This window comes from Cnephaeus nilssonii, assembly GCF_951640355.1.
Source record: "Cnephaeus nilssonii genome assembly, chromosome: X".
Lineage (NCBI taxonomy): Eukaryota > Metazoa > Chordata > Mammalia > Chiroptera > Vespertilionidae > Cnephaeus > Cnephaeus nilssonii.
Window position 1 is genome coordinate 131318307 of NC_137071.1, and position 23599 is coordinate 131341905.

The window sequence follows — 23599 nt, forward strand, 5'->3', positions numbered from 1 at the left end:
AAAGCAGGAGGAGCGTGTCCCGGCCGCACTGGGGAAGCTCCCGGGAGCGCGGAGAGTTACCTCGAGGCGAACCGCAGCCTTTTAAAACCTGAGGGCCGCGAGGGCGAGGGCGGGGCAACCGCTGACGTTCACGGTGACGTGCCGGCTCCCCCCTCCACAGCCGCTTCCGGTGGCGCGCGGCCGCGCTTCCGCTTTTCCCGCCCGCGCGCCGGCCCCGCCCCGCTCCCCTAACCCCGCCCCCCTCCTCCCCGCCGCCTGCGTCCTGGCGCCCAACTGCCTGGAGAAAGGCCAGGAACTGTCGGAAGTCCCCCTGCAGGTTCCCCTTCCGGTCTGCTATCGACTTCCGCTTTGGGCCGTCAATATGGTTGCTGCGGCTGCCTGGCGGAGCGGACTCTGATCCGTGGCGGAGGCGCAGCTTCTCTGCGGCAGCCGTCCCGCTTCCCCGCCCTCCCCCCCGCCCCTCGCTGCCGTCCCTGGGGCTGGCGGGCTCCTTGCTTCATGGGGGCGGGCCTCCGCGCCCGGCGCTCGGCTTCCTGTTCGGAGGCGCTCCGGCGGTAGGCGGCTGACTCTGCCCGCGCCCACCTCGGCGCGGTGACCGAGCCCCCCGGGAGGCTCCAGGGCCGCTGCGCCTAGCCCGACCCCGTGCCGCCATGCCCCCTGTGCAGCTGGAGAACCACCAGCTGGTCCCGCCCGGAGGCGGCGGCGGAGGCAGCAGCGGCCCCGCGTCAGCGCCGGCGCCTCCTCCCCCTGGAGCCGCCGTGGCGGCGGCGGCGGCGGCCGCGGCGAGCCCCGGCTACCGGCTGAGCACCCTCATCGAATTTCTGCTGCACCGGGCCTACTCGGAGCTCATGGTGCTGACGGACCTGTAAGTGCCGCGGAACCCATGCCTGCCCCGCCGTTCCCCCTTCCCGCCCAAGCGGCGGAGGGGCTAGCACCGCTGTCTTCCCCTAGAGGCTGCTGTGTTCTCTCTGTGCGGGGCCGCCTAGTCTAGCTGAACTCCCGGGGCGGAGCGGAGGTGGAGGAGAGGAGCTTCGCATTTGGGGGTCTTTCTGGAGAAGCGGCGACCGAGACTCGTTAATTATGCATGTTGCTAGGCTTTCGTTGCAAACCTCACCTTGGGGATTTTTGCTCAGGTTGCCAACGGAACTGGATTGATTCCTTGGCTGGGCGCTTTTGAGCCCAGAGCCCAACATTAGGGTCGAGGAATACATAATCGAGCTTTAAAAAAAAAAATCTCAAAAGATGCGAGATCTGTTGTACAGCATCTTGACGGTACATTTTAGATGTGGGTTGTAATTGCTTCTGACTAAGCTTGAACTCGGGAGCTGGAGTGTGGATCAAATAATACCATAATTTGGATCCCAAGTTTTTTTTCTAGAACATTTGGAATCTTAACGCATTTAGTGTAAGTAAAAGGTTTTTGGTAACTGGTCTGCTGTTACAGTTTCTTGGTGTATGAAGGGAATTTACAAATGAAGTTACCCATGATTAGGGTGTAATCCCTTCAGAGTAGGGTCAGAACACTAATGATTTTCAGTGTGCGGAGAAAAGCCACTATAAAATTTGGCGGAGTGTATACTATTTTGCATGTTTTATTCCAGGTTCAGAAAAAGTTTAGAATTACGAGTTTTTATCTTTTTATCTGTTACAAAACAGATCAGTGTTTTCAATGGAAATAATTAGTATATAGGTATTAGGCTATAAAGTGTCATAGTAACTTGTTACTAGAGACTTAAAATATTTGTTTGCAGATGGCTAAAAGAATTTGAAAAGGTTCCTCTTATTCCTGTAAAACATCATTCTCACATATTGTACTTTATTGAATGGGACAGAAAAAAGTCTACCCCTTTCTAATGAGAAACTTAAGATGTCATGATTAGGGATTATTGTAGTATTTATACTACTTTGCACCATTTATTGTTGGATTTCATAAAAATCCAAGCGTATCCATGAGAAAATTTCATATATGTGAAGGTTATGTGTCCTATGTTTAGCTATGGAGAAGTGTTAAAAACTGCTGCTATGAGTGGTTGTGTAATTTGTTTTCCCATAGGGATTTGTAGAAATTCTTTGAATTATTGTGGTGTTCTTGCTATTTTAGGACTTAGTTATGAAGAGAGGAACATCTGTTTATTGCTGTAGAATAAGTATACCGTTGTAGTCCCATACACTTTATATAATTACTAGAGGCCTGATGCACAACATTCGTGCAAGGGGCTGGGCCCTCGCAGCCCCAGAATCCTCTGGAAGGTCGTGCAACTGTCTGGTCTAATTAGCATATTATGCTTTTATTATTATAGATGATTCCCATACTTCTATCTCTAGCATAGACCTCCAGACTCTATATCCAGATGCCTATGTGTAAAGACTTTAACAGGCATTTAAAGTGTACCAAGTCCAGAACCAAACTCCTGCTTCCATTCAATCTCTCCAAACCTTTCCTTTCTCACTAAATAATATCGCGATTCTTCCTATTGTTGCTTCGGCCAAAAATACGGGAATAATTCCTGGCTCCTCTTTTTTCTAGCCCCACAGTACAGTTCAACAGCAAGCCTGTCATCTTTGACTTCAGAATCTGACCACTTTTCAATATTTCCATCCAGTGTTAGTCCTTCGCCCATGTGACTTCAGTAGTCTGCTAACTGGTATCTCTACTGCTGCCTTTTCCCTCTTCAGTTTTTTCCTCCAAAAAATAACCAGGAGGATCCTTTGAAACCTGCTCACCACCCGCTAGTGGTTCCCCACCTCACTTAGAGTAAACGTTTTTATAGTCACCTATTTATAGGGTGACCATAAAATTGATGGTTGAAATCAGGACGCTTTTGAGCATGAAAGATGGTGCTGTTAGTAGTAATGTCAAAGCAGCAGGCATAAACTGGAACTATCTTGGGTAAACCAGGAATGTGGTCACCTTAGCTTTAAGGCCCTATATCAGGGGTGGGGAACCCTTTTTCTGCCCAGGGCCATTTGGATATTTATAACATCATGTGCAGGCCAAACAAAATTATCAACTTAAAACTTAGCCTGCTATATTTGGTCAGATATTTAATTAACTCACCCCTAATGCCTTGGCAGGGCCAGACCAAACGATTTCGTGGGCCTTATACAGCCCTCTGGCCAGGTGTTCCCCACATTCATTCATTAATGTGCTAAATCAATGAATAATCAGGTAATCCCCTACATTGATCTGTGCCTTCCCTGTTACCTCTCTAACTTCACTGGCCACTACGCTCCTCCCTGCTTATTCTGTTTCAGGTACTCTACCTTCTCGATGTTTTGTGATAGTGCGAGGCGCACTCCCCGCTTAGAACCTTTGCTCTTCTCCCAGAAATCTGTGAGGTTTGCTTTCTCACTTCCTTTAGGTCTTTGTTCAGACTTTCTCTGACTGTCATGGGAAGCTCTGCCTCCTCACTCTGTCCTTCTCTGCTCACTGCTTTGTTTTGTTTCCTCCCCGCCCTGGAAGCTCAGTGAGGATGGATTTTGATTGGATTGCTACTTTCCCCAGGGCCTAGGACAATGCCTGACCTATAGGGGATTGCCTGATTATTCATTGATTTAACACACACATTAGTGAGTGAATTTTAGAATGGTCATTGTAGATCATGGAGAACTTGATGGGAAGATTCGTTGTTGCTCTTGATAGATAAACTTTTTTTCTCTCTTGATTTGTGGTTACCAAAATTAGTTTAGGGACTTACCTTGGAAGTTCCTAAATCATGTATTTTTCCTTGTTCCAGGTAGGAACTGTCAGGGTTAATGTATTAATAATGTAAGACCAGTGTTCTTATAAGAGTCTTATTTCTGCCACATTTGATGCTTGCCTGTGAACTGTCGAATGAAAAAGCAGCCTTAGCATTTAAGGTGATTTGGTTTAGGCCCCAGATTTCTGTTTTTTTCTTTGCTTGTCCACTTCCTCCTTCTGCCACACTCCCCCACCTCCACCCCCACCCCCCAATACCCATGCTCCCATCTTAGAGTTTATACTCTGCCTTGACTTTTTAGAGACTTAGCGTCGACTCTTTTTTAAACCTCTTTAAATTAAAATCAGAAAATGCTAGAATTTCAGTCTTGTAAACGTAACCCACATTTAGGTATAAATAAGTTTCTGTGACTTACCATTTCGAAAAGATTAGCATTTTAAGGCTTTTGCCCCAAATGGTGGATTTGTTATCTGTAAAGGAATTTAAAATAGATGAGGAGGAATTTGGAGGGAGGGGGGATGTAGACAGCAAAGCCTGTCCTTTGTCCCTGAAAGGACACCACCTGTGACAGGGGATGATCCTTTGAGGGACAGGTGGGAGAGCTGGAGCAATGATTGCTGTGCTTTCTACCCCAAAGGCCCTACTCGGTTCTGTCTCTCTGACACGGGTGGTTCCTATTCTCTCCTTCCCTTGAGGACAGGGGACTTCCCAAGAGCTTCCACATGTAGCGGAACTCAACAGCTGCTTTTACTTCCGGTCTTCCAATAAAGCCTGACTTTCTGCTTCAGCCTCTGGTCTGCTTGTTCTTCCAGCACCTGCCTGGTTCCCTTTATTGCTGGGATGATATCTTCAGCTTCCCTCCCACTGTCTACCATAGGGATTGTAGGTGACTATAAGCCAGAGCTTATCTTGATAGTTTTCCCTCGTGGTGGGCTTAGTTTGCCTGTACCTGTGGCCTGTGGGTGGGAGAAGAGGATCGAAGGGTCTTGCTGTATATTCTTCAAGAACGATGAAATGTTAGGGGAGGCTTTAGAGTTCAGGCCGTTGAGTCTTGGACCCTGGGGTGATTCAGGAGGCAGATCAGGACCTTTCCAAAAGCACCTGTGGATGCGAGAGTGCTAACGGTCAGGGGAAATGGGGACATGGGTTGCTGGCTGCCAGTCCTGGAGGACTAGCAAAAAAAGAAATGAGAAAGAACCAAAACCTTACTGGAGCTATTGGAAAGTAATATAAATAATTTACATCTACGCACATGCAGCAGCATCATTACTGTGAAACCCTGGCGGACACTGGCTCTTTTGTGTGCTCAGCTGCCAGCTTTGCCCACCATAACAAACCCGGGAGGACCGCTGCTTGGAAGCGAGGTGCCACTGGATATGGGGAGACTGGCACCTAAGTAGACTCTGCATCTGGGACCATTTTAGCCTTAAAATAATGTTTTCTCTGACTCTCTCTGCTGTAGTGTGCTAATGTAAAGCTGCGGCTTCATAAATGCCCGAGGTTCGTGCAATACCTTTTGAAGCATTTTGAACGGAGAAAAATGCTCCTTTGTTAGTTTTTCCCTTGTAGCGTATTGCTGGAAACTTATAAAAGAGTTGGTAGCCACACAAGCCTGTAGTGGCCGTTTATCTAGTTTTTCTGAAACCTAACGTGTTTAATAGAGTCAAAGTAAAAACTATTATCATGTTTTAATGAAGGTGAGCATATATTTAGTCAATTTCTTTTTTTTTCTTCTTAGACTGCCAAGGAAATCTGATGTGGAAAGGTGAGTATGAAAAAACAACTTAAATCTGTGTCTGTGTTGCTATATCTATGAGTATGTGTGTGTATGTATGTGTATGAGAGTGGGAGTGGGGATGGGGATGGGCATAGTGCTGCAGATCGGAAACCTAGGCCCAGAGAGCCGGGGGTGATTTTTTTCACATCATTTCTTTGTAATTTCTTCATCCCTGACAATTCTTGGTGTGAGACCAGCTCTGGATCTTCGGTTTTAAAAACCGTTTTTAAGTCACTGACCAGGTCAAGTCCCTGCGAAGTTGTAAAACTTAATGGAAGAAGCTAAGGAATAGGCTGGCTTTAAAAGTTGGCTGCTTGCTTACCATTTGCTACAATGATGCAATTAGATATCTTTAGAGACTTGACATTTGCCTACTATTGTTGCTGTTTTAGAGTTGAGAGAATTTTGATTCAGTTGCAGTTTGAGGCTTAAGATACAACTAAACACTATTATGTTTCCATAGGCCAAAGGAGCAAGATAAATTAAGGTTTCAAAGAAATCTTGTGATGGAGATATTATGGCTACAGCATAGGCTGTTTGACTATATTTTTGGCACTTCTTCTGCTCCTTAGTTTTAAGTTTTTTAAATACCAAGTCACTGGAGAGGATTTTAGCCTTTATTAATGATTACACTCTCCCCCTACCCTCAACTGACCTTTCGGATAGAATTAGACATAGATCAAAAAGAGGTGAAAGAAAAAATTGAAGCGTGCCTGTGTTCTGGTTTGGCTGGCCAGTTTCAAAGGAAGGACATGAAAATGCAAGTCGGGGTTTGTGCTGTCCACTCTCGGGTGGAAGGGCTCGGGAGAACCCCTCCCTTGAGACGGCGTGGTGTAAGAAACCCACGTTACAGTAGTCACGAAGGCGGGTGTCCTCCTCCTAGGAGAGGAGCTCATTTGGGAAGCCAAATCACTAACATACCAATATGTTTGTTCTGGAAGAGGAGCGGAGACCCCACGTCCTCTGTAAGCCGGTAGAGTGACCGTCAGTCCGGAGGCTCCTGGCACTGAGGTGGCTGCCAGATCATAATGCACATTTAACGTTTCTGCTGTGTGCCACTCTTGCCTGTGAGGCTTGCTTATTTTCTTGTTTAGGATCCTTCACTGGCAGAAGTCCCAACTGTATTTGTCCCCTTGATTCTTCTCCTTATACTTCCAGTAATATTGCTGGCTGATCCTTAAATAGCCTGTCAGGTTATTTATGGGCTATGTGCGTTTTTTTTTTTTGTGTGTGTGTGTGTGTATGTTTTTTGTGTGTTATTTTTACCATTTTTGTTGATTTCAGAGGGAAAGGGAGAATGAGAGAGAGAAACATCAATGATGAGAAAGAATCATGGATCAGCTGCCTCCTGCACACCCCCTCACGGGGATCAAGCCCGCAACCTGGGCCTGTGCCCTGACTGGGAATTGAACCATGATCCCCTGGTTCACAGGTCAACACTCAACCACTGAGCCACACTGTTCGGGCATATGCGTGCTCTCGGGCATAGGAGCTTGACTCTATAGTCTTCAGTCAGGATTATACTTCAGCAAAAAATTTACTTTGGTGCCTTGTATTGCTGTTGGCGAGATGCAGAGATGTGGATTGGGTCTGCAGGTCATTGAACAGCTGCACTAAGATTGATGGGTCAGAATCCAATTGGAGAGAGCTTAGTGTGCTGTTTGGGTCCTGTCTTTGGTCCTGGCCTGTGGAGGATGTTTTTCAGTGTCGTTAGGTAAACCATGAGAGGTCTGATTATCAGTTCTGTAGACGACATGAAGTTGAGAGGTCTAGCTAACACATCGATTGACAACATAAAGCCTTTAATTAAGCTTTAAAGACTTTATAAGGACATGATAAAAACAGTGATGAATAAGTATTGAGAGAAAAAGGATTGTAGTGGGTGTAGAATAAAAATAGATATGGACAGACCTAGCTTTTACTTTTAGTACTCAACTTACTTTCTTTGCTTGGCTAATTGAATATCTAAGTTTATCATTGAAATTCGTTTGGTACAGAGTTGCATGGCTAAATTCTTTTATTATTTAATTTTTTAAGTTGTGCCCTTGCTTTTGTAGGAATAATACAGTTGCGAGCTCTATTTCAATTCTTTTCTCTTACCAAAAGGTTACTAATGCATAACTCATAATTTCAATTATAAAATTGCTAATTCCTAATTTGGTCCCCTGTGTGACCCAGTTAACGTCTATATAGTAACTTTATATCTGTGAGTTTACTATATTTTAGCAAACAACTTTTATTGCAATATAAAATTAATTTTTAAATGTGATTTATTGCTAAAACATTCTTTTGGATTTATGACAGATACTAAAGCATATGCAGGTGGTATATAAAACATAACAATAATTTATATGTATTTAGATAAATATTTTAAGTGGTTCATTTTGTTGTAATGGTTTTAAACAAAGATTGAGTCATACTTAAGCTCAGATTAAATAAACTGTGAAGTTCTATTTTAAATATGCTGATTTATTAAGAATTGTTTTATTTTTGTAGGAAAATAGAAATAGTACAGTTTGCTAGCCGGACACGTCAACTCTTTGTTCGATTACTAGCTTTAGTAAAATGGGCTAATAATGCTGGCAAAGTGGAAAAATGTGCGGTGAGTTAAACTTTTTATTTTATTTTAGATAAAATAACTTTGTGGAATGTTAATTTACAATAGATTCTAATTTTAGTTTTAACTGACATGTGCTGATTTGTTTTGAGAAACATTACTTATGTGAATAATATTTCTGATGATAATGTATAATATATTTCTGTAGAAGCTTAGTATTTGCTTATGGACAGAAAGAAAACTAGGCAATATCTGGAGACATCATTAAGCTAGAAGATATTAATTAAGAGACTTTAACTAAATGGGGGGAATGGTTAACTTACATTTGTATGGTTCCTTAGTTTGCAGAGTACTCCCTTATATTTTGCCTGTTGATTCTTGACAACCATGTGAGTATGACAGTCAGTATTTCTTGTTTTACAAGTGAGGAAACAATAAGTTTCCTAGAAGTTAAGTGGCTTCTTCAAGGTCACAGAGCTGATAACAGCATATATCTGTTTGTTTATTCAGCTACTCATTCTCCAAACATTTACTGAGCACAGGCTATGGGATATGGTGGATGGAGACTTGAATAAGGAGGCATAACCCCCGCCCTCAAGAAGCTCATAGTATTTTGACTCTTGAATAACACTTTTGAATTCAAAGGACTGACATGTAGTGAAGTGACCAGAGATGCTAAAAATCTGTTGTCTCTTGATATGATGGGGGAATAAAAGTTTGTAGACAAAGTCTTTTGTACACTGTAAAACATCATTGAAAGAATAATGCTTTACATTATTATAAGTGTTATAAATAGGTTTATTCCAAGCTTATTTATCAGAAATTTTACAGTTCATTTCATTGTTTTGGAAATTTGGGCACCAAGTGTAAATAAATCTAGTCTGGCTGAAGTGAAGAAGCATGGTATAGTATTTCTGAAAAACCGAAGGTTTCTTTTCAATAGTTAGTTAATTTGGGGTAATCTTTTCTTAAAGATGTTCAAACTTTCAGTGAAAAGTTAGGTATTACTAAAGTATATCAAATCCAAGTGTTCAATTGTTCAAAATAGTGTTAAATCCTAAATTATACCATGGGTATTTAAGTTACCTGTTTGATACTACTGAGGTGTGCTTCAATAACATATCAAACAAAAACCAAAACTCTTGGTTTTGATATCGAGCCATATTGCATTCAACTTTCACTAATTCATAGTATAGTATTCTGTTATTTTTTTGAATTGGCTATTCAAATAAGTCATTCTGATAAAGTCTCATTGAATTTATGTTGTTTCCATTTTGTGGATGTAGATACAGATGTGTTTATGTCAAAGATAAAGTCCATCAGCTGGAGAATTAGAGGATTATTTGTGTTTTGACACTTCTGTTCTCAACCTAATGATTATTTAGTGTCTTTAAAGGTGCTTCAGATTAATAGTTCATGATCTTTAGCCATGCCAGACATATTACATGTATAGCTGAGTGTATAAATACACAGTTTAGCCTGACTAATGTTTTATCTAAGAAAAAGAGAAATATCTCTTATTCTATTAGAGCTATTTAAAAAAAAACAAAAAACAAAACAAAACAGCTTTATTGAAATGTAGTTTACATATCATACCATCCACCCATTTAAAGTGCACATTCAGTTGCTTTTAGTATATTCACAGGAACGTGCAACCATCACCGCGGTCAATTTTAGAACATTTTCATCACTTCAGAACTTAACCTTTTGCCACTCGGATGTTGAGTGTGACTCGACACGGTTAGCATTAGAATAAAGCAAGCGAGTGCAAAGGGTTAAACCATTGCCCTTTTAGCGGTCATCCCCAAGTACCTGCCCCTAGCCCTCAGCAAGCCATAATCTGCTCTTCTATAGATTTGCCTATTCTGAACACTTCATATAATTGAAATCATCACATGTGGTCTTTTGTGACCGTCTCCTTTTACCAAGCATAATGTTTTCAAGGTTCACTCATATTATAGCATGCAGTAGCACTTCATTGTTTTTGGTAGCTGAATTGGATGGGTTTTGTTTATCCACTCATCAGTTAATGGCCATTTAGGTTATTTCCAGTTTGTGGCTATTACGAATAATGCTGCTATAAACATTCATGTGCAGGTTTCTGTGTGGACACATGTTTTCATTTCTCTGGGGTGTATACCTAGGAGTGGAATTACTAGGTCATATAGTAACTCTGTGTTTAATTATTTGAGGAACTGCCCAACTGTTTCCAAAATGCTTGTCCCACTTTACATTGCTGCCAGCACGGGAGGGGGGTTCCACTCTCCCTGCGGACACTTGTTCTTGTGTGACATTTTGATCCCAGCTGTCCTAGTAGGTGGACGGAGCATCTCATTGTGGTGTTTGTTTGCATTTCTATGATGACTAATGGTTTTGAACATCTTTTCATGTGCTTTTGGCTATTTGTGTATTTTTCTTAGAGAAATGTCTGTTTGGTGCTCAGTTAAATTGTAAAGGAAGATTATTAGCCATATTAACAGCTGGTATGTGAGTACTTAAAAGAAAAAAAAACGAACATGCTGATCATTAGGGACCTACATGGAGTCACTAATAAGTTACTCAGAACTCAAGTTTTTAATCTTTATTTATTTGATTTCTAAGTCAAAGGAGTATAGCTGAGGTTAGTATATTTTGAGTTGAGCAAGGTGGTTTAGAGTGTTTCATTAATTACCATGTTTAAGGTAGAGGGACTTGGGCTGGATAAACTGTGGCACCCCATAGGGTTGATGCATGTCTTCCTGGAGGCAGGTCTTTGCTATTCTTTGGCCTTGGCTTTGGCCTGATAAGCATTTTTAGTGTCCTCAGTAAAGGGAGAATTGGGATGACCTAAATCTGAGTAAAAACCAGTTCAGAAGTTGAGAGAAGGCAAGATTAAAAATGGTTCTGAATATGTTAAAATCAGACACATTCCAGTCCTGCATTAAGTTGGGATGGGAAAGCAGATCTTGCTTGTTAGAGATTCATAAAGATTCATGAACAAGATTAAGGCCTTTTCGTTAACTCCAAGCTTGCTGTGTGCTAGCAATGGCTTCTAATAAAGTAGTCTCGGGGGCATTAATAGAAATCCATTTTACTAGTGTGGGGGCGCAAAAAAATGTTCCTCCCATCTTTCTAAGTTCTTCTGATTAGGCGAATAATCAAATTAACATGAGACATTAATAGGAGAAAATGCCCACATTGATTAATCTGCACCTATGGAGGTTACATAAGACTATGAGACTGGAGGACACTCTGGGCAGAGAGGCTTCTATGCTATTTTGGACTAAGGAGAGGGAGGCAGGGGCCTGGTATTTCAGAGAGAGAAAGCAGGCAATTTACAGGTAGCTGAGAAAGAGCAAACGTGGTAAACATTCTTGCTGGGCCACCCAGAAACAATGGGACGCAGAGGGGAGCCCAACAAACAGGCTTTGCTAGATTCCTCTGTGTCTGCCACGTTGAATTCCATTATGATGCTAAGGTGATGCTCCCTTTCTTGAAACAGGCTTTTCTACCTGAATTCCTTTAGACAGGTCAGGAGGAGGGGCAGAGGTTCTGTCCGAGTCTTGTTTCTTAAAAATAACCACCTTACAATATCCCCAAAGTATATTTTGGGATGGCAAAACTTAGGTCCCTTTCACTAGTCACAGAGGTAGCACTTGTACTGCTGGGCTTTGCTGGCCTAATAAAGAGTTAGAAGAAACATTTTTGGTTCCAGAGTCTCTGATTGACTGACGTTCCTTGGGCAAGTGTCTTAACCTCAGCCTCAGTTTTCTTATCTCTAAGCTGATGGTGATTGTCTGGTTTTGTCTGTTTCCTGGACTTAGAAAATCAGGTAATAAAATGAGTGTGGAAATGCTGAGAAAATGTAGGGCATGATGTGGTATAAATGCTGGATACCATATTTTAAGTTGGCCACTGACACACAAGCATTTGCAGGTAGTGGGACAAGGATGGTGAGTCGGGAATTTGGAGATGTGAAGGCTAATTGAAGTGACGTGGAATGGTTAGCTTGAAAATAGGTTGGACTTCCCCAATTTGAAGGGCATGAGAGACTAAGTATTGTTCCAGAATAGAAGTAGAAGGTAGAAGTTTCAAGGAAGTAGATTTCAGCTTTGTGATGAGCTCTGGAGCTCCGATGCCCTTGTGAAATGCACTGAGGAGGGAACTGCTGGGAAGCATTGGGCATGAAGTTGACCTAGATCTCATAATGAGCAATGTTTATTGAGTGTTTTATATGTTCTAGGCACTGTTCCAAAGGTTTCATATGCATTAACTCTTTTTTTGTTGTTGCTAATCCTCACTGGAGGATATTTTTCCGTTGATCTTTAGAGAGTGGAGGGGAAGGGGAGAGACAGAGAGAGAAACATTGATGTGAGAGAGACACATCGATTGGTTGCCATGACCAGGGCTGGGGATGAAATCTGCAACTGAGGTACGTGCCCTTGACTGGAACTGAACCCGGGACCGTTCAGTGTGTGGACGATACTCTATCTACTGAGCCAAACCGGCTAGGGCTGCATTAACTCTTAATCCTCAGAACAGCCTCGTGAGGTTGGAAATCATCTCCATTTCACAGTTGAAAAAACTGAGGTACGGGGGGATTAACTAACTTCCCCCAAGGTTATAGGGTCAGTTAAGTTACAGAGTTAGCATTGAGACCAAGGTAGTCTGGGTCCAGGAGTCCACACGTCAATGCCAACTGTTAAAAATTTTAACTGAAAGTCTTTTTAAAAGAAAGGGGTTGTCATTTATTAGGCCATTGCTAGAAGAAAAAAAAAGAAAAAAAAATACTGTCTGGGGCAGGGAGTCTAAACCACCAGCAACATGGCTAGGTAGGAAAGACAAACTTGTCCGTCCTCCTGGAGTTTTGCCAGTGGTTGCATACAGCCAGTTGGGGGTGGGGAACATGTAAGCCATTCTGAAAGGCTTTCCATTCGCTGTAGACAAGCGGGGGTGGGGGGGTGGGTGTAGCTAGGGCTAATTCCGTGACTCTGTAAAGCTCATGTGTCAACACGAAGAGGGGGCTCTTGGGGTTCAAGGTGCCTGGCTCTTCTCTCTTTTTAGATAATCTCTGAGACAGCCAGCTGGCAGTTAATTTAATAATTCCAACCTACACTAAGGAGTCTGCGCAGTCTTTAGTCGGTTTTGCGCTGCACCTAACTGATTGACCCCCCTTTCTGTCTCTTCCTTCCACCCTCTGGCCTTCTGTAATTTAATTTAGGACACCTCAGCATTTTCTCCTTGTCACCAACCAACTCCAGAAGTCTGTAAGAGTAGTAAAAAGGATTTTATTCTACTTATGTTTTCTAATGTGATAGTGTGTATCTGGAATGTTAAGGATGAAGAAACGAATTAAATTAATAGAAGGTTCTTGTTTTCAAAAAGATACTGGGGGAAATTATTTTTTAATAATTTCTGTTTTTAATCCTCACCTAAGGATATATTTTGTTTTGTTTTTAATTGATTTGAGAGAGAGAGAGGAAGGGAAGAGAGAGATACATGGATGTGGGAGAGAAACGTCAGTCAGCTGCCTCCCACTGCATCCTGCCCAGGGACCGAACGCACCACCTTTTGGTGCCCTGGACGACGCTCTAACCAACTGAGCCACACCAGCCAGGGCTGGACATGTTTTGAAGAAATATTTTGTAATAGCAAATACCTATATTAATTCCCCTTGAAGTTCACTTTGAAACGAATCAATGATATTTGAAGTGAAAAGTTGCTAGTTTCCAAGGAAGCGTAATTAATACATTTACCCTTTGCTTTAAAGATGATTTCGAGCTTTTTAGACCAACAAGCCATCTTGTTTGTGGACACTGCTGATCGCCTGGCCTCATTAGCTAGAGATGCTCTGGTCCATGCCCGCCTACCTAGTTTTGCCATCCCTTATGCCATTGATGTATTGACTACTGGGTCTTACCCACGGCTGCCAACCTGCATTAGGGTAAGTACATTCTCTCCCATTCTTAAAATCTGAAGGCTTTGGCTTTGGATCTACTATTAAGTAGACCACCAAAAACTTTCATACTTTTACAACAAACATTTATTTGTTTTTTTCCTGTATGACTAAAATTGTGTTTTGTGTAAATAAATTGGGGTCAGAATGTGAGTAGCTATGAAAATGGGTGGATCATTTTTTTTCGGTGAGGGAGAACAGATATGCAGGTGTAACTTACATCTATTTCCCATATGAAAATACTGCATGCTGCTTGCTTTGGGGAAGTGTTTTAAACATTTACTGTGCTGGTTTTTGACTGCCTTGGTAGTATTGGATTTTATACTTCTAAGAAGTGGTGGACATCATCTCGTGGCAGTAAGTTGGTTTCATAAATAGAGCACGAAGAAGATCATGTTGCATGACCATCTTAGCTGAGTGACTGGTGGAATCACGTGGCACTCTAATGCATGAGAATAAAGGTCACTATTATTGGATGTGGAAGGCAGGAATGAGTGTTAAGATTCTCTTGGGTAAAGTAAGAAAATACTACGTTAAGAAGACACAGCTAAACATTATGCCCCTTTGTACATTATTTTAAAATCACTTAAATTTTTTTGAAGGACAAAATTATTCCTCCAGACCCAATTACCAAAACTGAGAAACAAGCCACCCTCCACCAGCTGAACCAGATTCTTAGACACCGGCTTGTAACCACCGACCTTCCTCCTCAGTTAGCAAATCTCACAGTTGGTATGTACCTGACGGGTCTTGTTTTAAGAATTGACTTGTTGGAAATGTGTTTTTTTTTTAAAGCTTTTGGGATTTTATTAAAAGAAATGTCATTATGAGGTTTGGCCCTACAATTCTGGTGGTGTTTGAATCTGTGGCTGGTCAGCCCTGTCATTTCTCTTTTATGACCTGGAAATGCAGTGCTGGTATTTGAAGCTGACGAGCGGGTGAGATCACTGTTGTTCCTTGATGCTGGAAGAGTTGCCTTTGGTTGCTTAATGACCCAGAACCTGGCCACTACTTATGCAGGAACCACTGAATTGTTTGAACATTTACGAAAAAACATTCAATCTATTTAAAATTTCTTATAAGCAAGCCTGAAGGTTCTGGGTTAGCAAAGAGCTGCTTACTTTTCTCTCTCTTTTTTAGCAAAGTAGACTTACTCTTCTTCTTTTAAAAGCAAATGGCCGGGTGAAGTTCCGAGTTGAAGGAGAATTTGAAGCCACCTTGACTGTAATGGGAGATGATCCTGATGTTCCATGGCGTCTTCTCAAGCTAGAAATTCTAGTAGAGGATAAGGAAACAGGAGGTAAATCATAAATATGGATTGAAATCAGAAGTATTGATTTAAATGTTGGAGTTTTTTATATCATTGAAACATTTTGGCAGAATAATAAATACGGTTAGCAATTTATCCTGTAATTTGAAGCAGATTTTATGGTAATCATAATTACCTACTGACCTTAAAGATTTCAGTGTTTAAGTATAATGTTTTCTAGTTTCCATAGATAGTTTCAGTTCTTTTTTAAAAAATTGATTATTAGTTAATATATTTTTCCATGATTGGTACTATGACATGATCTGTACGCTTTTCTGATTAACCACTTTGTTTTCTCCTGTGAATGGAAGATGGACGAGCCTTGGTTCATAGCATGCAAATCAACTTTATCCATCAGCTGGTACAATCTAGGCTCTTTGCTGATGAGAAACCTCTTCAGGACATGTACAATTGCCTGCGTATCCTTCTGGAATTTGAGACACATGTTTATAAGGAATTTGTGTCTCCTTCTCACCTCCACATTTCCATCTGCCCCTCATCTTGAACTGTAGCAGCCTAAACTCTCCCCATCCACTTTTTTGGGTAGAAATGGGGCTGGGGAAACTAGTCAATGTGAAGAATAGTAATCTGAAGTAAACCAAGTTGTAAATTTACTGTTGACTTTGCGGGTAAAATAAAAAAACGATGAATTAGAAGTAGTACTATTTGGAGAAAAAATAGTACTCTTTGGTCTACCCATATTCTCTAAACTACGATGAATTAAGGGGCAACTTAATGGTTTGTTTATATTGGATCAAAATTAAATATACATTTTTTCTAAAACTATGCCACAAATTATGCCACTTTTTAGAATAAGTCATTGGCGAAATATAATTCCAGAAATTTCTTTCAGAACCAGTTCTTAGGAATAGAGCTTTTGTTAAATGAAGTTTGCTTGTACTTCATTGGCTGATGTAGTAATATGTATTATATTTGCTTAACGAGATCCATCAGATTCTTTTTGCTTGTCACTTCAGTTAGAAGTGCTACATTCCCAAACTCTGATGTTAATCCGGGAGCGGTGGGGAGACCTTGTGCAGGTGGAAAGGTATCATCCTGGGAAGTGCCTCTCCCTCTCCGTTTGGAAGTAAGTAAAGTTGGCTCTGGTGGGTTCCAGCTATGACTGTAAATACTTTTCGTTTCTCTTTTTCTCTCATACATCTGATGCACAATATACTGATAGCTGTGTGCCTCTAGCAATGTGATTTTGTATAGTAAGGTCCCAGGGTATCATAGAAACTATAGAGGACATCCATAATTGACAGCTTTCTTAGAACGTGGCATGTTTTGAGTATGTAGGCATCTATCTGTATTAAGACTTACTCTTCTTAAAAAGTTAGATGACTCTGGGCTCATACCAGATTGCTAAAAGACTTAGATTATTGGATATTGTTTGAAAAACAAACCTGCTTGCTTATCAGAGTTTTACATTTTGAATTGCTACTTTTAAAATCTTTTGGGGGGAGGGTTTTGGGAAAAATTAGTATCGAGCTGCTTACAGTCCCAGTTTCCTATTCGAACTTTGCTTGATCCCCATTTTCTGGAAAGGAATCAGAGATGAATAGATACCACTTAGAATACAGGTGGTTCTTTTTTGGGATTTTTTTATTTATTTGTATGCATGTGTTTTATTTTTAAATTCTGTGTCTGGGTGTGTGTTTTTGTTTGTGGGGTTTGTGGTTTTTTTTTTTTTTGGATGTAGTAAATCAAATATTGTGTTTGATTACAGAATAGCTGTCTTCCCAATATTAATGTATTCCCTCCACAAACAGTGAGGGACTGCCATGTTCTGGCCTCTGGCTAAGGCACACAGTGGATTGCCTCTATTTCATTCCAAAAGTTAACAGGCGTTGTTGAAAAAATTGTATATTTTTTCTCTTTAGTCAACAGATTCTTGGGAGAAAAACAGGGACGGCATCTGTTCACAAAGTTACAATTAAAATCGATGAGAATGATGGCTCGAAGCCTTTACAGATTTTTCATGATCCTCCTTTGCCAGCTTCTGATTCCAAATTAGTAGAAAGAGCCATGAAGGTAGATATCTCAATATATTTTAATATTGGTTTAAGTAAATGGATATAATGTAACTTATCATTTATACTTAAACTTTTAGTGTAAATTCTTTAAATTACCTAACGGTTCCTAAAACCCTTTATGGAACTTGTTTTAAATGACTGTTACGCTTCTGCATTTGTTATTTTTTAAAATCTAATATAATAATAAAAAGATGTTCTTTCATATTTGATAATTTTGATCAGATCATCATTTTGTTTTTAAGGTCATTTAATCTATGATAACTGATACATATAGTATCTTGATCTATACTCATCAAAATGATACCTGTAGTCTTTAAGCTACCAGTACCACATGTTTATTTTTTTACTTTAAGTTTGTGCTTAATCGTTATGATTCTAAAAGGAAATATCTTGAAGCACAATAATCTACTCAAGCTTTAAAGTAAAAATGTTTAAATTGCACATGTGATTCTGTTGTTCTTGTCTATGCAGATTGATCACTTATCAATAGAAAAACTCCTGATTGACAGTGTTCGTGCACGAGCGCATCAGAAGCTCCAGGAACTGAAGACCATTCTTAGAGGCTACAATGCCAATGAGAACTGTAGGTTCTTTTAAATAGGCATCTTTGTCTTTCTTTTGTTTAAATTAGTATTCACTTTTGTTTTCTGAAGGGTCTATCTTAATGTGCCCTCTTTCCTGCTATATAGGTGTTGTTGTGAAGGCCGGACATTTTTGCATTTTAACTTGTGATCTACCCAGCTTGTCCTAACTTTTCCCTTATTTTCTTTTTATTTAGCTTGGACTTATTTTTGAAATGCATGCATATTGACCCTCCTTAAAACTTTTTTTCCTATTGGAATGGAAGCTATTTTAACATTTTAATATGAATTTTATTTCTTTTAGGTTTTCTTCTAAGGTTAAAGCAGCTTTGCAAATGTTTATAATATAGTTGTAAAATGTGCCTCTTTGAAGCAGAATGTATGCTTTGTCTTTTAAAACCTTTTTTGAATTGTTAATACGTTAACAGGGTTCAAAATAAGAAGTACAGATAGACACACAGTGAAAAATCTTCCAGTTACCTAGTAGATTCAGAGCTTTGGGGGACAGTCAATCATTTAGAAAGGAAGTACTTTTCGTTCTAGAAATCCAGTTCCACAGTATCATTATGGGCATATTTACTGTCCCCGCCCTCGTTGTTGTTGGCTGTGACTACCTTGTGCCCACAGCGAGCAGCCTTTAAGTGGGATGATGTTGAAGTGCCATATAGATAAGAAGTTCTAATCGCGCTGGTAGCAAAAGTACTGCGTTTCAGGATCACAGAGCCCACCTCAACCCGTTATACTTAAAAAGGCAGCTTCTTAGGTCCAGACTAGTCACACTGGAATGAAACTGCTTTGATGAAGTAGAGAGAAACACTGCCTGAAGAAAAGACAGAAAGTCAGGAAAATGAATTTGTGTTTAGAATACATAATTTCCAAGGAAGGTGAAAAAGAGGATCTAAGACAAGCTAAAAGAGGAAGGGTAGCTTAACTTAAAAATGCAAATGTGAGCCTTAAATAAAGGGTGTGGCAGGCATCTGGCAAATGTAGTTGTTTCATCTACTTTGAGGGGGCATGTCCTTTAACCCCATCAAGGTTTAGCATTAGATTTCTCAGGTTTTAAATTTAAATTAACCTTTTGCACTCAAATGTCGAGTGTGACTCAACACAGTTAGCATCGGTAGCAGGAATCGAGAAAAAAGCAAGTGAGTGCAAAGGGTTAAATTTAATTATAAGATGTAGTGTAAATTGCCCCCCCCATTTTAATCCCTCAAGCAATGTTACTAAATACAGACCTAAAATTTATGATTGGAAAGCATAATTAAAACTCTCATTGGACCCTCTTTTTTTTTTTTAATTGCTTTATTGAGATACTAGTGTGGGGGGGTGTCCCTCAGCACCCTCTCCAATCTGGGACCCCTCAGGGGACATCCCTGTTACAATCTGGGACTGTTGGCTCTTAACTGCTCACCTGCCTGATTGCCCCTAACCACTCTGCCTGCCGGCCTGCTCGCCCCCACTGCCCCCCCCTGCCAGCCTGATCGCCCTAACCACCTCTGCCTCGGCCCCCCCCCCACCATGGCTTTGCTTGGAAGGACATCCGGAAGGTCTCTCGGAAGGTCTCCTGGTCTAATTAGCGTATTACCCTTTTATTAGTATAGATAACTCACATATAATTCACTCATTCAGTGTTTTTTTAATATATTCAAAGAGTTGTGCAACCATTACCACAATCTAATTTTAGAACATTTTTATCATCCCCGAAGGAAACCATGTACTCATTAGCAGTCACTTTCCCATTCACCCCTCCCACCAGCTCCCTGGCAACCACTAATCTATTTCTGTCTATAGAATTGCCTTCCAGGACATTTCAGAGTAATATCATATATATGTACCTATGAATGGAATGGCTGGGTCATATAGTGACTCTATATGTTTTACCTTTTGCCATGTTTAACACCTATTTTTTATTCCACTACTAGCACATGAGGATTCCAGTTTTCTCCACATCCTCACCAACACTTGTTATTGTCTATCTTTGTCTCTAGCCATCCTGGTGGGTGTGAGGTGGTATCTCATAGTGGTTTTGATTTGCATTTTCCTAATGATTGTTGAGCATCTTTTCACTTACCTTTTTTGGAGAAATGTCTATTATACTTAGATCAATTATCTTTTTATTATTACTGAGTTATAACAGTTCTTTATGTAAGTTCCTTTCCATGTATCATGGATTTTTCATTCCATGAGTTGTCTTTTCACTTTCTAAATGGTATCGTTTGTAACACAAGTTTTTAATTTGGACATTGTCCAGTTTGGCTATTTTTTCTTTTTGTTGCATGTGCTTTTGGTGTCAAACCTAAAGAACCCATTACTTAACCCAAGGTCATGAAGATGTACTCTTGAGTTTTCTTCTAAGAGTTTTATAGTTTTAGTTCTTACTTTCAGGTAGGGGTCCAACTGAGTTTTTTGTTTGGGGATATGCCGTTGTCCTAGTAACTGGTTAAAAAGATGATTCCCCCCCCCCCCATTTAATTGTCTGGGCACCCTTGTTGAAGTGCCCCTTTTGTTCTTAATGAAAATTTAAAGTATTTTTGCAATCTTAATTCTTTCTAATTTTTCTTATTTCTAGTTTTTCAAAATAGAGAAATTCTAAAATTTCATTTGTTGGGATTGCAGAAAATAGGGGTTTGTGATCTTGTGGTAGGCTCTGGTTTACTTTAATATCATCTGTAAATAAGGCTTAGTAAGTAAAAAAACTCAATATGATTGCCCAGTGGATGTTTAAATTACTTTGAAAAATAGACTGTAAGCATGTGTTTACATAGGAAGTGCTGTTTGAATAAGTTACGAAGATTTTTCTGTAGCAGCATTTTGTAGCGATGTCACTACTGGAGTCAGTAGCCAGAAGACCTGAGTTCAGCTGCGTGTCTTGAACAATCACGCTCTTTGGGCCCCGTTCTCCTCATTTGTAATTAGAGGATGTCCAGGCTCTTCCGGGGTCTCTAGAACTCTAGCGGAAGTGGGGTTTTCAAGCCCTCGGTGTCTGGGGAGTCCTCAGTGCTAGAGAAAGGTGCTTGGGAAACTGAGCTTTAGAGGGGAGGGAGGTGCTGGGGTGTGGGGGTGGAACTCTGTCCTACTTTAATCAGACAGTCCTGGAAGTGAGAACCGCTATAGGAAAGGGCCTGCTGACCCACCGTCTTAGGACATATGCTTTACCTTGTGTTTGTTGTTGTTGTGTTTTGTTTTTTAAATATATGCTTATTGATTTCAGAGAGGAAGGGAGAGGGAGAGAGATAGAAACATCTATGAGGAGAGAGAATCATGGATCGGCTGCCCCCTGCACGCCCCCCACTAGGGATTGAGCCCGCAACCCGGGCATGTGCCCTTGACCGGAATCGAACCTGGGACCCTTCAGTCCGCAGGCCGATGCTCTATCCACTGAGCCACACCGGCCAGGGCTTTACCTTGTTTTTTAAATTCATGTTCATGCATTTATACTCCTCATGCAGTCTTACTGGATCCCTTCTGTAAAGCATGCTTTAGTCAGATCCTTGACTGGGACCAGGGGCTGTTCCTGGGATCCCTTTCTGCAGCCCCCTTGATCCCCTGGCTTTTCCTCCAGCGCCTCCCTGGCATCATCTGAGGGCGTGAGGAGCTCAGAACGTGGAGCACCTCCAGGGCTGGCTAGGAGAAGGCACGGACAGCAGGCCGCGTGTAGCCAGGTGGCTGTGTGTGCTTTCTTACGGGTGGGAGGTGGGGGCGGGCAACGGCTCCGGGAAAGTAGGCAAGGCTTGGGAGAGAAATCGAATAAAAGGCAGTGCGAAGCATGTGTTCCCGTTCGCAGCATCGCGTGGCTTTTGAAAGCCGGGGTGCTCTCCTTGGGCTGTGCTCTGTCAGCACTGGAATTGGGGTGTCGGGTCAGTTCAGAAGCTGTGAAGCACACAGCCGTTCCTAACTGTGCCCACTTGCTTGTCTTCAGTCTTCACCCTTCATGTTACTGTCTGCTGGTGCAGTCCTCGTGTTGTCCTCAGTGAAGAGAGAGGGAGGAACAAGAGGAAATCTGTGTATGTATCGCTGCTGCAGGCAAAAGTCGTGCCTAGTCCTGTCATCTTGCGCAGCCTTTAATTCCCCCTTCTATATTTTATTCGCAGGTTTCTCCATTTTTGGATAACTTAACACCTGCTGCCTTTCAGTGCTTAGGGCCTTAGCTATTTTATTTTATGGACATTGGTGGTCATAAAATATGTTCAGCGATAGACATCAAAGTATTTTCTATCTGTTGGACTGTGCTGTATATTCTTCTTTGGTCCCCTGTCTTTTCAAGAATACTCAGTTTTTTGTTTTGTTTTTTTAAATATATTTTTATTGATTTTTTACAGAGAGGAAGGGAGAGGGATAGAGAGCTAGAAACATCGATGAGAGAGAAACATCGACCAGTTGCCTCCTGCACACCCCCCACCGGGGATGTGCCCGCAACCAAGGCACATGCCCTTGACCGGAATCGAACCTGGGACCTTTCGGTCCGCAGGCCAACACTCTATCCATTGAGCCAAACCGGTTTCGGCAAGAATACTCAGTTTTTATAATCAGATTGAAGTTATCATTGTTATCCCAGTTGTCAGAGCTAGTTTTACCCCATTGCTACGCTTCAAAAATGTTTTTGCTTTAAGGAAAATATCTCTACCCCATTAGGAATTATAACAGTACAGATAAGTTTTAAAGTCAGCAACCCTGCTTCAAATCTGTAAGTACTTTTTATTTTATGAACAGTCATTTCAGCAGAACATGAACTAATTTGTCACACTGTTCTGAATTATAAAATATGGTACAGAAATTCCTGTAGGTGCCTTTTTGTTCTGTTTTTTATCTGTTTTTAGGTGAGAGTTCTGCCGGATCTGCTGTTAAACATTTGCATACAGAGATGTACAGATACACTTGAAAGCAGCTTGTTTTCATCTGACTATGTCTCTTTCCATTTTTTGCTTTGTTAATTTGTTTGATAATTTGTATAGATAGTACCAAGGGTAACTTCCCTCATTTTAATTATTGCAAATTCACAATAAGATGTTTTGGTTTCTCTTTGATTCGTAAAGGTAACGTACATTGTTAAGCACTTTGTTTTTAAATCACCTTTACAAACTTGTCACTTTTTCCTCCTAAGGACCCCTGGCATGGACAGCAAGATGTTAATGTCCTTGTTTAACAAAATAGCACAGAGAAGCCACACCTGAGGGAAGGCTGGGCCTCCATTTCCCTCTCCTCCCTCTCTGCCTTCCTTCTGTGTTAGCCTTAGAGGAATGCGGCCGCCGGAGGGGCATATTCCTCTCCCAGCTCCCCGTCTGATCTGATCAGTGTGCTCTCAGTCTTTGCTCCTTTCCTGCTCTGTCCTGCCAGCTTGTGGGGTGAAGGGGAAGGTTCCTTAGGCCTGCTGGAAATACCGAGAAAGCCGAGAACAAGTACATTGGCAGCTGTGGGAGTTTGTGTATAGAAGTTGCCTATGTTCTTATTTTATCTGTAACTTGAAAATGAGGTACATAAATAATGAAAAACATTTTCCGGTATAATCAGCAATGTTCAGTAATTCTCACGTGTTGTTTGTTTTTCTAAACACATGGGCCCTAATTGCCAGAAAACCTTCCTTTATGAAGAATGGCATTGAGAATATTTATGCCGTAGATGAAACTTCTTTGATTTACCAAACAACTGATTTGCTTCCCACTATGTAAAAAAGAAAATCCTTAAAACTTAACTTATTGGTCATTA

General features: G+C 41.2%; 1 protein-coding gene across 2 annotated transcripts in view; it reads left to right on the forward strand.

The window, feature by feature from the left end:
* Nucleotides 1-341: 341 nt before the first annotated feature.
* MED14 (mediator complex subunit 14) overlaps nt 342-23599 on the forward strand; it is a 62274-nt gene continuing 39016 nt past the window's right edge. For both annotated transcript variants that reach the window (XM_079765725.1, XM_079765726.1), the window contains exons 1-10: nt 342-865; nt 5440-5466; nt 7975-8080; nt 13785-13958; nt 14573-14702; nt 15142-15270; nt 15591-15698; nt 16234-16366; nt 17163-17313; nt 17787-17898. In XM_079765725.1, coding sequence (XP_079621851.1) covers nt 651-865; nt 5440-5466; nt 7975-8080; nt 13785-13958; nt 14573-14702; nt 15142-15270; nt 15591-15698; nt 16234-16366; nt 17163-17313; nt 17787-17898 — 1285 coding nt within the window. In that variant the 5' untranslated portion in view covers nt 342-650. The remainder of the gene's footprint in view (nt 866-5439; nt 5467-7974; nt 8081-13784; nt 13959-14572; nt 14703-15141; nt 15271-15590; nt 15699-16233; nt 16367-17162; nt 17314-17786; nt 17899-23599) is intronic.